Source organism: Sitodiplosis mosellana, unplaced genomic scaffold (assembly GCF_009176505.1).
Source record: "Sitodiplosis mosellana isolate CC-2019 unplaced genomic scaffold, AAFC_SMos_1.0 Smas_scaffold_2438, whole genome shotgun sequence".
In the NCBI taxonomy this organism is placed as follows: Eukaryota; Metazoa; Arthropoda; class Insecta; order Diptera; family Cecidomyiidae; genus Sitodiplosis; species Sitodiplosis mosellana.
Window position 1 is genome coordinate 1 of NW_022597680.1, and position 14,395 is coordinate 14,395.

Sequence of the window (14,395 nt, forward strand, 5' to 3'; positions counted from 1 at the left end):
CAACTTTTCTGTATTACATTTTCGCTCCAAACCATTCAAATGATATTCCAGAATCACGACTCTGTCATATCAATTTATTCTAAGAATGGGACATATAAACAGTCCGAATGCAAACATACACAGTTATAATTGTTTATGAATGTTGGTTCATGGGTTATCGAAATGAACACTTTCAAAAGACGTGTTTAAAGAGAGGTCTGCGAGTTGCAATCATTATCAGCATAATGATATGTTTACATAAAGCCGTATGCATATAAGATTTTTCGGTAGTCGGTTTTATACACACAAAAGAATTTTATATGGTATAAATGATTCAAAGGCAATTCGAACTAATACAAACACGAGGCAGTGTTTACATTTCAGTGAACAATGAGATTGTTTTTGCTAAGTGTAAATGATTAATTATTGCTGACGTATTAAAATAGCCCGACATTCGTCGAAATTTTTGAAGCAAGAAAAGAAATAGAGAATCAAGATCGAAAAATAAGTACAAATAAGTACAAATCAGGCCAGAACAGACATTCAGTGTGGCTGCATATATAGCTGAGCTATTTACAGATAGCTGGCTGTTTGGTAAGTTTTGATTTTTTGACTATCTTGCCATGCAAATTCATGTGGGATCCAAGAATGTGGGACACCTTTTCAATCATCTACATACATTTTTTGTCCCAAATTCGTGGATCCCACATGAATTTGCATGGCAAGATAGTCAAAAAATCAAAACTTACGAAACAGCCAGCTATTTGTAAATAGCTCAGCTATATATGAAGCCACAGTGAATGTCTGGGCCAGAATTGAAAATCAATGAAAATCAGTACGTACTGATAAAGTCGTCAAAAATACGCTCAAAATCAGTACTGTACTGCTAAAATCAGTACGGTTGGTCACTTTATACTGAGACGAAACGATTTTATTACAGGATATTTGTATGCATTCAAAGGCAAGTTAACTGATGCTGATAGAGAAATGCTGTCTACATGTACCGCATTTATTTTGTCAAAAACGGAAATTATCACGAATGCCCATTGTGTAGCCGGCGCCCCATATATTTATGTGGTAGCTGGTACGAAAGTTGCATTAGAAAAAAACCTAATCAAAGTCGAAAAAGGGAGATTTGCATATCATCCTCATTATAATGAATCAATTTTTGGTGCATTTGATATTGCCAAAATTACACTGGAAAAGCCATTAGAGTTCAGCGATACCGTTGGCAGTATCAAACTCGTGGACAAAGATTACAAATTGAATAACTCATCAGAAGTTGTCACCGTATATGGGTATGGTGTGTTGAACAACATCAGACCGATTACATTGAGGCGTTGCGATGCGAAGTATATATTTGATGTCAAACGGGCCAACATATTCAACCCATTTCAGACTTTGTACTTTACCACTGGTGATTCTACAAAAGATGGTGAAATTATTACAGCGGGCGATTCGGGTGGACCAGTCGTTTCAAAAACAAATGGCAAAATCGTGGGCATAACTATGGGTATAAGTGGAACAACAGGTGGTCGCGGAATGTTCCTCCCAATTACTCTATTCCTTGATTTTATTCATGACCCGAAGGTATATAAAATGTCTCAATTCTGATTCTCAACAATGCGACCAATTGTAATTTTCCTCATATTTCAGAGCGTGAAACCGATTCCACCTTCGCTCACACCTAACGAAGTTAAATTTATAGCCGATATAGTGGTACAGCCAAGTAAGTGTGCATTCGAAATTCGAACTAAATCAAACCTTCTTAACGTCACTTTTTTTAAATTTTAAATAGAGGAGAGGCAAAAGTGGAGATTTTTCATGATTCATAAACGTTAATATTCATTCTGAGATGTTTTTCTATTACAGAATTTCTTACTGCTTACAATGAAGATTATGCCGATACCGACGAAAACTTTCAACTCCAATTTAATGCAATAATTTTGTCGGAAACGGAGATTTTGACCTGTGCACATAATGTGCACGGCGCCCCATATGTCTATGTAATAGTTAATAAACTCACAAGCAATACGAAAACAATCAAAGTCACTAAAGACCAGATAGAAATCCATGAGAAATACGCATTTCCTGGATTGACATTTAACATTGCCAAGATTACACTTAAAGAACCGTTAGAGTTCAACGACAACGTCGGCAGCATCGATTTGGTGGACAAAGATTACAAAATGAATGACCCGTCCGAAATGGTCACTATCTATGGTGATATGGAATTGGGTGGATCGGTGAGAACGAGGCGTTATGATACAAAGTATTTGGATGGCGCCAAATGCAAAACGGAGTTGGACGATTTATTTGATGCAAATCATTTGATGTGTTACACTTTTGATGAAAGCATGGGAAATCCCTGTGCGTTTGGAGGACCGATGATTTCAAAGAAGAATAACAAACTCGTGGGCATGACCATAATTAGTTTACTTGATGAGCCAGTTATTTTTCAACCGATTGCACCGCTGCTCGATTGGATCCAGAAGCCAAGGGTAAGACGTAATCAAAGAAGAAGAATATAGGCTTGAAAAAATGGGTTTTAGGCGCCCGAAAAAGCTGAATACCGTCTCTTTTTTGTTCCTGTCATTTGATGTTCAACAAAAGAACCGAATAAATTTGAAAATTTGAGAAAAATGCATTTTAGTTTTCATTCGCCCATGCGCAGTTACGTGATTATCTGAAGTAATTGTGATATATACTACGGCTTGCCTGGGTTGGTACGTAAGAAACTTGATCGTGTATCTTACATTAAAGTTACGTATATTAACCATCATGTTATTTACATGAATTTGTAAGAAACCTGTAAGAAACTCTGAAGAATGATTTTTTCATGAAGAACTAATGCAAAAAACAAAAGATTTTCGATTGGAAATGAAGAAAATTTGTATTCTATTTTAGTTTTGTTCTTTCGTTATGTAAAAAAATAATTCTGATGATAAACAAAAAGTGAATTAAATATTTTTCATGTAATTATTTCATTATGTAGTCAACGTTTTCAATCGTCTTCTATCAACTATTTATGGAAATATTTGCATAGTGATTCGGTAATTCTGCATTTCCATATAAATATGTTTCCAAAAATAGTTGAAACTTTTTATTAAAAATTTATTACAACATTATTTGAATCAAATATAAAAGCATGCAAAAATTCATTTGGCTACGCACTGTTATCAAGTATCACTGCGAAAAAACACACTCTTTATGAAAAAAAATAGCTGGTGGTTTCAAACTTTTGCATGAATAATTTATTTATTAATTATTCATCAGCTAACGCTGTAGAACGAGCATGTATGTACTCTGTATACTTTGAATGCTTAAAACAAACGAGAATAGTCGGTTTTTGTCTATGACCCTGCACTTTTTGGAGCGTTTTGGTGTTTATTACATGCGTTGAGGTTTCTTACGTAATAAACGTAAGATACATGTTTCTCACGTAAATTACTTACACGTCGCTCGAAATACGAAAATTTACCGACCCAGCGGCTTGCAATACACGTATCCCATCGAAATTCGCGCTCCTTACCACTTAATATTCACTCCGAAACCAAGTCACAACCAAAACCACCATTAAGATTGGTCATCATTCCAATGGACTTGAAAGCGTATCGCACATTTCTGCTTCAATTAAAGTGAAACACGATTTCTATAGTCAACAGATATTTCGCGATTCACCAGGGTTTAATTTTTCCCATCCGCTCGATAGAGCCTCCATCGATTGAATCGAAAGAGTTTTTCAAAAGAGACTAGTTCAAAAGAATATTTGCAACAATTTTCAATATTCTGCTACAAATTACGGCCGTAAACTATATTCAAATGATTGGGTTTGATTTATATTTTAATACTATTAAGAAAAAAACTAAAAAAATTGATTTGTTTTGAATTTTATTAAAATAATTGATTTCGTTTGATCCATATTTTGACAATCGTCGTACAATGATTTGTGACATTTCACCATACACTGCAACTTCATGCCATACTTGGCATTTATACGATTGTCAAAATGATCGTTTTAATGAAATCAATAATTTCAATAAAATTTAATACAAATCAATTTTTTTAGTTTTTTTTCTTCATAGTATTAAAATATAAATCAAAACCAATCATATGAATATAGTTTACAGCCGTAATTTGCAGCAGAATATTGAAAATTTTCGCGAAGATTCTTTTGAAAGAGTCTCTTTTGAAAAACTCTTTCGATTCAATCTATGGAGGCTCTATTGAGCGGATGGGAAAATTTAAACCTTGCGATTCACTTTCACAACAAAGTGCACTGTAAATGGAAAATATTCAGCAATGAATGCTCTAACGGCATCTGTGCAAAGCACAAAAAATATATTATACGAAAGTGCAACGCACAGTAAATTTGGTTTGCATTGGCCTATATTATTTATTCGGGTCATGTTTATGCAATGTTTTAGGTTTTGTCAATTTAACATATTTGTTTCCGCATGTATTTCATATTTAAGTCAACCAAAATATTAATTAAAGGTTCAGTTCATTATTGAAAGCCAACCGATTCGTTTTATTACTGTTACTTTGCCAGTTTGGCTATTGAGCATTTCAGTTATATAATGCTGCGATTTGCGAAAATAACTGTCGTTTTGTCGTCGGTCGCCGTTTATCATTTGTCACACTGAATACGAATACGTCTTCCCTGGGGTCCCACTGTACACCCAAGGCAGAAATTGAGCCGTCGATTTGCTCTTTTTTTTCTTCTGGAACACTGTCCATCACTTCTTTCACATTACACGCGAACTTTCTTAAATTGAATTTGGCGTCGTCAAACGCGTCAATCAATTGCGCACACAGTTCCTTTGCTTCGTTTGGAGTACTTGCGCCACCCGAAAAATTGTCCACGTAGAAACATTTTCTGATGGCTTCTGCTGCTAACGGTCGTTTTGTCTCCGCCAATTTTGCGATTTCTTTTAGCACTCTTATTGCCAAATATGGCGACGGTGCTACTCCAAACGTAACTGTAGTCATTGCGTAGGTTTTAATTGGTTCATTTGTATTTTCGCGCCATAATATGAGTTGCAAATGATACTGTTCTTTTGGAATTTTGATCTGTTTGTACATTTTTTCCAGATCTGCTAAAATCCCAATTTTATACTTCCGCCAACGAAGAATCAATGTCAACATTTCTGGCTGGTCCATCTTTCCAATTGCCAGCTGTTCATTCAATGACAGACCATTTGACGACTTTTTTGAAGCATTGTATACAGGACGTACTTGCGTCGTTGAACTTGACTTGAGGACCGCATGGTGTGGTACATAATACGCCTGCTCTGGCACATTCTTCACTATTTACATGTGTCAACTTGCAATCGCTTCATTCATTGCGTCTACATACTGTTGTTTTAATTTCGGTTGTTTTTCTAAACGTTTTTCCAATTGGAAAAGCGTGGCCACCGCTGCTTTCTTCGATTCACCGAAAGTTGGGCCTTGTCGATTTTTGAACGGAATTGAAGTGATAAAACGACCATCATCTTGCCTTTTCGTCGTTTGCACAAAATATTCTTCGCAATATTTTTCTTCTTCCGTCATTTCTTCACTATTTTCATCTTCGCTGTCGATATTTTCAGCCGTAAAAAATTTTCTCATTTGATTCTCAATTTCAACATTCGAAATTAACGTTGTCACTTTGTGACTGGGTCGATTTTCCCGCTGTGGGCCCATAATGAGCCATCCAAATTCACTATTTTGTGCTATCGGTTCATCGTCGGCACCTTTGACGAGACCTTGGGTTACAATTCGCGCATAGTCAGCCACACCCAACAATAAATCTATTGGATTATCATCGTCTGCGGTTGGGTCGGCCAATTGGAGATTTTACAAGTGGCCATACTCTTTTAGATCTCCTTTAAACACGGATAGATTTGTTATCTTTTTCAAGACCAATGCTCTTGTCGATAGAACATAGTCGTCAGTGAATCGTGGCAAAACTTGTAATTGCACCCGTTTCGTTGATACATTCGATTTTGCACTGACGCCATCAATGCCAGCGGTTACACTTTCCGTTGGCAGTGCAAGCTGTTGTAGTGCGTTTTCAGTTAGCAGTGCTCCTTGTGACGCTTGGTCAATCACTGCCTTCATCGTCAATTTTTTTCCATTCTTTCCAATCACACGAACCATTGCGGTCGCCAATAGATTGGATTCGTCTTTCGTAACTATCATCGTGTTGGTGGTTTCCGAAGAGGTTTCACCCACTACTTTCTTGTCTTTTCTCGACTCAACATGAAGTAGAGTATTATGTGGCTTTGAGCAATCTTTACATTTCGGGTATTTACTCTTGCATTCACCCGCATTGTGCATTTGTAAGCACACAAAGCAGGATTTACTGCGTTTTGCCCATTCGAATCGTTCTTTTGGGCTCAATTTTCGAAATTCTGTACACTTGTACACAGAGTGTGGCTTTTCGCAATAACTGCACTTAAATGTCACATTCATTTCTCGTTCGTGCTTTTCTTTTTTCTTGGTTTTGTCGTTGTTTTTTCCGTCAGATTTTTCACTGCCCTCGCTGCACGACAACGCCATAAAACTCATTGTGTCCGTTGTAAATTTCGTTAAAAATTAGTCGAAGGACCATTAATGTATCGGTATAAAGAATACATTAAAATGAGTTATAACCAGTTCAGTTGATTGCTGTAACATAACTAAATTCATTCGTTTATTCATACAATAATTTGTGGTCAACGCCCAAGCATAATGCTGATTCAACAAATTGCACTTATAAAAATGTTGCTTTAAATTTTACTGCTTTCATGCGTTGTGACCTTTGAAGTGTGTATAATATTGAATACTGAATATGTGTTCTCTCTGTTCCCTGAACAATGTCAAATAACTGGCTCCCAATTGAGTTCCAATCAGCTTCAAATCGTAATGCGCAAGAATCAAATTCATCTCTCCCGAAACAGGTATTCGAGTTGAGTCAGCTGTAAAAATGAAATTAATTGTAAAAACTATTCAAAAACGTCATGCAAACACTCATACCTTTCGTTCAATCCAGCAGTTTTGAATTTTGTTGAACGAACAACACTTTTTCAAAATTGGCGTCACTAATTCGGTTTCGTCTTGGGGTGAATACTTGCAAAGCTCTCGAAAATATGCGTTCTATGGCACCACTCGCCGATAGTGTTGTGTTAAATCTTCGGAACATATCTTCAAGGATCGGGTTATCACGAACTTGACTCAAGTTGGGGTCATCAGTCGATAACAGCAAGTATTTTCATACATCAAAGGTGAGTGTATCATCGTTTGAATGTCTACGCTCTTGCCGAAGTCGGCTGAAGAATTGGTTTTCATTTGAGTGTTGAATACGATTTTCTTCTGTCTGAACGGCTGGTGTAATTGGAATTTCTTTTCGGCCAACCGAAAATTCAATGTATGTATTGATCAATAAAGTTTGGGCGTATTCTCTGTCTCTTTCATCTTCAATCCATGAAAGTTTAAAGTTTGGATGGATAGCTGATGCTAATATTAGTTCTTTGTTGTCTTCGTTAAATTTCATTAATGCCCCAAATCGCTTGTGTAAACTGTTTAGAACCACTTGATTCATAACAGCGCCGAATTCCGACACAAAAACGTTCTCTTCGACATTATCTCCGAGATTTACTTTGATTCCGTACAAAGTTGGAAGCACATAGCCTTGACTCGCTCGAGCGTCCCCCTGTAGAATATCCAATGCAGTAGCTACTGGCCGCAGTGCTGTTGAGTAATCTTTCAATACTTTCCACTCAGTACTTGAAATTTGCTCCAGAGATTTTTTTGCTGCCACCATTCTTCCTCGCTTCCTTGATTATTTCGTCGATCGCTTCCTTTATTTTGAGTCGATGTTCCTCGGCTAATGTTATTGAGTCGAATTTGGAATTCCATCGTGTAGCATTTGGATAAGGGAAGCTTCTACAACACACTTTTTCAACGATTTCATGAGCCACCGGAGATCTGCTATTCACCTCCCAAAATCGCTTAAGCTTCGCATATGATTGCGATAGGACTGAAAAACCTCTGGTTGATAACGATTTTAAACATTTTTCGAAGTCGGTCGTCCCTAACAAATTTAGAGCGTGTGCAACGCAGCGCATTTGCTTCGGTAGAACTGAAAATTCATCAACGTCATCATCACAGACGTCATCGTATTCATTGGTGCTACGCAAATCCAAAGTCTCATGCTGTGTTCCTGGTGGAAAGTATACTTCTGTTTCGTTGTTTGATCCTGACTCTCCTGTTTCTAAATTCTCTACTTCGACTTCTTCTGCTGCGTCTAGTATATCTTCTTCTTGCTTTTCTTCTATTTCATTTTCTGGTTCATCTGGTTGCCCAAACACAATAAATGCCTTTTTAAAATTACTTGCACCATCGGTCACAATGTGAGTGATTTTGCCTCGTTTTAAATTGAATTCTCTTTGAATTGCCAATATCATTTCGGCCAATACACCATAAGTGTGTCGTCCATTCACTCGTCTAAAGGCTAATAAGTACGATTGCCTTACCAGTTCGTCGTCAAAAAAATGTATTGATACACCCAAAAAGCTTCGGCTCTTATTCGTCCAAACATCGGCGGTAAGACAGACAAATTTTGCCTTTGCAATTTCCTCTTTTAGTTTAGCTTTCAAAAGTTTGAATTTTTCATGCAAGTCAGACATCAGCGTTTTCTTTGTGGGCAGTTTTGCTTTTGACACATATTCAATCAAATTAATAAATTCCTTGTTTTCAACGGTTCGGAATGCCGTGGCTGGCAATAAACTTCAAAGTTAAATCGCGAACCTAAAAAAGTACAAATTGAATGTTAATCAACCAATACAGTAGATATTCGATTATCTGTCTAACGCCCGACCATCACCGTATATGATAAAATAGACGGATAATTAAATGAACTGCAGAAAAAAGATTTGTTGTTGATAAATTTTTATTTTTCGGTAAAAAACAAGTCAATTAATCTCACCTTTAGTTGGTCGATTGATCCAGGCATAAATGGCAAGGTTGCTTGGACTTTGGATATTTCTTTTTTTGCTACTCTTTTTTCAGTTCGCTCGTCACAGTATTCTCTCATCTTTGCGTAATCATCACGATGCGTCCTTGAGTAATGTGTGTAGTAATTGCCGGTTGAAGAAGATTGGCCACGAATTATTTTTTCTTTTATGCATTTTTTGCACTGTGCAGCTATGGCTTTACTTTCTTTGTCGTTTTCTGTGACCTCGAAATACGTTCCGTCGAAAATTTTGGGTAATTTCCGAGATGATTCATTATCTCGTCGTCTTTTCGGTGCTGGCACATCACCTCCATTTGATTCAATACTGCGTTTTGTCATATTGAGTAGAAGTCTCTTTACAGGCCTTGACGAAAGAGAGATGATAAGACAATCGGTTATTCGCTACATCGGTGCCTATTTTCAAATATTGTTCTAAAACATTTGCGCACAATTCGTATGGGATCACTTCACTTTTTTTTACTACACCAACGTCATGGGTACCGTAAAATTTCAATTTGATGCCATTCTTTTGGAAAGCAATAATTTTCGAAGGCCACGGGCGGTGACCAGACATACGGGCACAAACTATTTGATCGATTTTCAAGTTAATTTTTTTTTCGTTCTCTTTTTTAACACTCTCCCAAATTCGAACTGCTTTGGCGGTACAAAAGGCCATCTGAGATGCGACTACAAGCTGTTTCAATGATTTTTCGACCGGTTTCGGGATATTAGCTGTGGGCGCGCGCTTTCGGAGCTCATATTTCTTCTTTAAAACGTTTTTCTGGCTGTGGTTTTGGCTATGGCCCTGGCCATTTAGCCATAGATTGATTTCGTTTGGACTAAGTTTTGTTAATCGAACACAACATGTTTGATACTCGCGCGGCACCTTAATTTCCGTCGGTTTTGATTTGGAATTTGTTCTCTTAAATCGTTTTGACAACTGCTTTGGAATGGCTTTGATTGATTTTGATTCTTTTGGGGTCTGAGCTCTGGTTTTTGCCATTATCTAAACCATCAGAAAAAAGCAGTATTAAAAATGGCGGACCGTAAAAAGGTGACCGAAAAAAAACATATGGAATTCACCCGAAATAGTTTTTCATATATTGGAAATGAATCATACGAATGGACGACGCAAGGAAAACGAAAATGAATATTTGGATAGTTTAGTCTATCTTAAATAAAATATAAACAGTAAATCTTACCAATTTTTTTATTTTTGGAGTTGTTTTGCGCGTTAATAAATGTTTATTAATAAAAATATTCAAAGCACGAATTCGGGCGAATGATTATATCGGCATGAAACAGCTACGGCTTTGTTGTGTAGTGCGTGTGTGTTTGCTTCGAGTTAAATGGCGTTAGTATTTTACGCATGTATGTATTCATCGTTCCTGTCATTCATGCTACTCTCATCGGTTTTATTCTAGTACATCATTCGGTACATTGCAACATTGAAATCGTTTTGAAATGTTTATTAAATAAATTGAAATGATAAAAATTATTTACAAAAATTATTCAATTCGAAATCTAATATTTTTCTTTTGTGACATATTTTTTCGTTTAAGTATATTGAAAATACCGACTATATATCGGTATATAACGATTTAGTCTCGGTACCTTTACATTATGTTCGGTACACATTACGAGTCAGTCTCGGTACCTTTGTATTATGTTCGGTACTAATGACGATTTAGTCCCGGTACTTTTAGTTAACCGAAAATAAAAGTTCCACCCAAAATAAAAATGTTCGATTTTAAATTGAATAAATATAGTAAATATTTTGTTTATATTTTATTTTATTCATCAAGCATTTCAAAACAGTTGATGTACTAGAACGAAACCGATGAGTAGAACCTTTAAAACAAATGGCATCCATAATGAAGTAAGTTTCGGTACACCGAATTAACCGCTTAATATGCGATGTTGTGTTTATGCCGCCAACTTTGACAGAATCTCAATCAATTTTGTTGTTTATTTATTTATTTATCGTTAAAAAATTTCATTTCCAAAAGAAACTAGAGAATTTTGTGTCAAATTTTGTGTGTATTTATTATTATGTATATTGTGGGAAATGGACGTAACAAGAGAAGACCATTATAGTTGGTTTAGCATCGGCCAAAACCTTGGATTGAACATTGCGGATCACTTGAAAAATATACTGCAGTAAGTGCAACATGGATTTTGTTATTAACATTAAACAATATTCAAAACATGTCATCAAATATAAATATTTCAGAATTTCTTGCTGCAAATATTTTTCTGCCTTGAGAAACATTGATGACAAATACATCATCGACCTGGAAACATTTGTTCGCAATGACTTGTTGGGGATTTTGGAAGGAGAATGCAAAAAAAGAAACGCGAAATTTGATGATTCACACAAAACATATTTTTTTGGGCTGTATCATGCAAAAACTAAAGATTTCCGATTCTTGCCTGGTGAAAAATTCGTTTTAAAGGAGATTGGTCGATACATGCAGCGCTTAGTCAATGATGAAGACGAAACCAAATTTGCACCATTCAAAATGCCAACCAACTACAAGATGCCACGAAAAGATACATGTCAGCTGTTTGGGTGCACATTTTCCGGAAAGCAAAGTATTGAGAAGAAAAAACAGCGGCTAAATTATACGAAACATGCTACAACTGAACCAAGTTTGATGAAACAGTCATTGTTGCCAAAGCTGCGAAAGGAGTTCAAAGTTAATGAATCAGAATTGATTGACATCGAAATTGTGAAGAATGGATCAAAAATCTCAGCTTTAGCTCAATGTGTTCACTGCAAAGACAAAAAAGGGCAAGTTAAAAACATCCGTATTCAATACGATTCAGTAAAAAATTCAAATTTTTTTTACTGGAATCTCTCAAACTTATATAAGCACATGAAACGACAACATTCTCACGTGAAGCAAAACAATACACGCCATAACAAGAACTGTGATACTGCCGAATTACATGATGAAACTGAAAATGAATTCAGGGGTTTTGAACCAGAGAAATTGTCCATCGTTGAACAAGATCGTGAAACTGATTTTGATGACATTGACAACTTGAGCATCGTACTCGATGAGTCCGTGCTGGAAAATCAAGCTACAGCATTGGAACCAGAGAAATTGACCATTATTGAACAAGATCGTGAAACAGATTTTGATGACCCTGACAACTTGAGCATCGTACTCGATGATTCCGCGTTTGAAGATACAATTAATATAGCGGAAGCAGTTTCGTGTGGCGAGATTACTGTGGAAGAAATTACAATCGATTCAAGCGCTTATGGAAGTATGGAGGAAGGAATGTTTGATGTTCAATCAATCGACATCAATTCATGAAATTTTGGACTATATAGCCAAATGGTTCAACAAAATCATGAAATGAAATCGGCTATTGAAACCAATTGCGAAACAACCGAGATTATGTGTTACGAATTGCCGGATAAAGACTCATTTTACATTTTGAATGTCATTGAAATAGCCGGTGATGGTGATTGCTTATTTGGATCGTTAGCCCATCAATTATTCCATTATGAGCCACATTCTAATGAACACAAACAACGAACTGATGCCCTACGAGCAGCGACGGTATCATTTATAAGAGCAAATATGAGCGATTTCGTATTTGAAATGAAAGGGCGAGTTTTGGATGAGAGAGACGCTTGCGAGCAAAGTGAAGTGGACGGCCAAGGATGGGCACATGTAACTGAAGCAGATTGTCAACAGTTTTTGGATAGTCTCTCAGAAAAAGCATTTGGTGGAGTTGAAACCATCAAAGCAATTACGCTCATTCATCAAGTGAACATTTTAGTGATCAATGAAGATGGTCCACCCTATTTTCCAATGGGCTTCAACACAAATTGTCAACGCACGGTCTTCATCGCGTATCGGCTGGCATACCATACAACAATAAGAAATCATTACGATAGCATCGCCGAAATTGACCCGCAGCTGTTGTGCCGATACATGACTGATTGTCAAGAAAAAAGAAGTGATGGTTTCAAAAATTCAACTTTAATAGAAGTAGAATAGAAACATTTCAGCGTTTTTTTCAATTCTTATACCGTCAATCGTACATTGTACAAATACTATTGTTATTTTTCTATCGATATGTTCTCCGTTTAACGTCACCATAAAAATTAAGAGTAATTGAGACAACCAAATTTAGCTATAAATATCAATAATTTTTTTGCGTCTGAATCAAAAGAAAAATGAAAAAATTTATTTTTATTAGATAAAATGAATCAATAAAGAATAAATCCGAAAACAAAAGAAAAAGTATTTCGTGTCATATTTGTTTATTTCAGTTTTGGTTTCTCTGATCAAATTCATGGCTTTTAACTGGAAATATACGTTGAGTTATAAGAGAGCTCGATTTTTTGAGGCAAGTAGAACCGACATCAAAATAGCAAGATACGTCATTCTAACACTATAAACTTTCTATTTTTTACTATTATTAGAAGAATAAAACAATGAATAAAACAGAGCAATCTAGTATTAGATTACTAATGATCAAAATAAATAAACGAAAAAATATTTGAAATTTTAAGATTTTTTTTTCGACCATTTTTTTTGAAGTGAATTGCAATGCTGAGCCCATATACTGATGGAATAACAGATTGAAAATGAAATACGACTTGCTTTGTTGAACAACAGGACAAGAGTGAATGACAAATTTATTTGTTTCTTCTTACTTGGCTAAACAACATTTTTTCTATACTACCGACACATCGCAAGTATTTTTTCGTGTACGCTGAACGAATCTTCAAACATTTTCAAAGTAAATAATTTGTTGAAAAAAAACCAGAAATCTCAACAACAATTAAGTTTAATCGAACATGAAGACTGACATCCAGATTGAAGTGCCATATGGAACCTATGGACGGGTCGCATCACGTTCGGGCTTGGCATTGAAAAATTTCATCGATGTTGGTGCCGGTGTTATCGATCAAGACTACCGTGGCAATGTTGGTGTTATTCTGTTCAATCATTCCAATGAGAATTTCGATGTCAAGAAAGGTGACCGCATCGCTCAATTGATTTGCGAACGCATCGTTTACTCAACATTGGTCCAAGTGAACACCTTCGCAGACACAATTCGCGGTGCTGGTGGCTTTGGTTCCACCGGAACTCAATAAAAACATACCACAGTTTGGATTATAAATCCACATACATTGTTACATTACCATTCGCTGGTGGCTTTTTCTGAATAAAAACATACCATAGTTGAACTGTGAATTGATTGAAATTTTGTTTTTACTTCTCTCACACCCCTTCTGTCTCTTTACTTCTCTTGCACCCATCTGATCAAAATTCAATAACCTTTTTCCAGGAGATATTTAAATTTTTCTTTTTCGTCTAGACTATTGGGTGGGGAGCATTGCGTGCATATGTGCATTGTGTGTGACAATTCAATAACCTGTTTTTCCTGGAAAATATTTAAATTGGGCAG

The 14,395-nt window shown here is 36.1% G+C and overlaps 2 protein-coding genes across 2 annotated transcripts; both read left to right on the forward strand.

Annotated features, from left to right (window-relative positions):
- The first annotated feature begins 850 nt into the window (after positions 1-850).
- Positions 851-5,576, forward strand: LOC129571424 (uncharacterized). Its single transcript, XM_055451226.1, has 4 exons — positions 851-1,569; positions 1,636-1,708; positions 1,852-2,480; positions 5,571-5,576. The coding sequence occupies exons 1-4, from the start codon at positions 967-969 to the stop codon at positions 5,574-5,576; spliced, it is 1,311 nt and encodes a 436-aa protein (XP_055307201.1). The 5' UTR covers positions 851-966.
- Positions 5,577-13,781: 8,205 nt separating this feature from the next.
- Positions 13,782-14,081, forward strand: LOC129571425 (deoxyuridine 5'-triphosphate nucleotidohydrolase-like). Its single transcript, XM_055451227.1, has one exon. The coding sequence runs from the start codon at positions 13,782-13,784 to the stop codon at positions 14,079-14,081; it is 300 nt and encodes a 99-aa protein (XP_055307202.1).
- Positions 14,082-14,395: the final 314 nt, after the last annotated feature.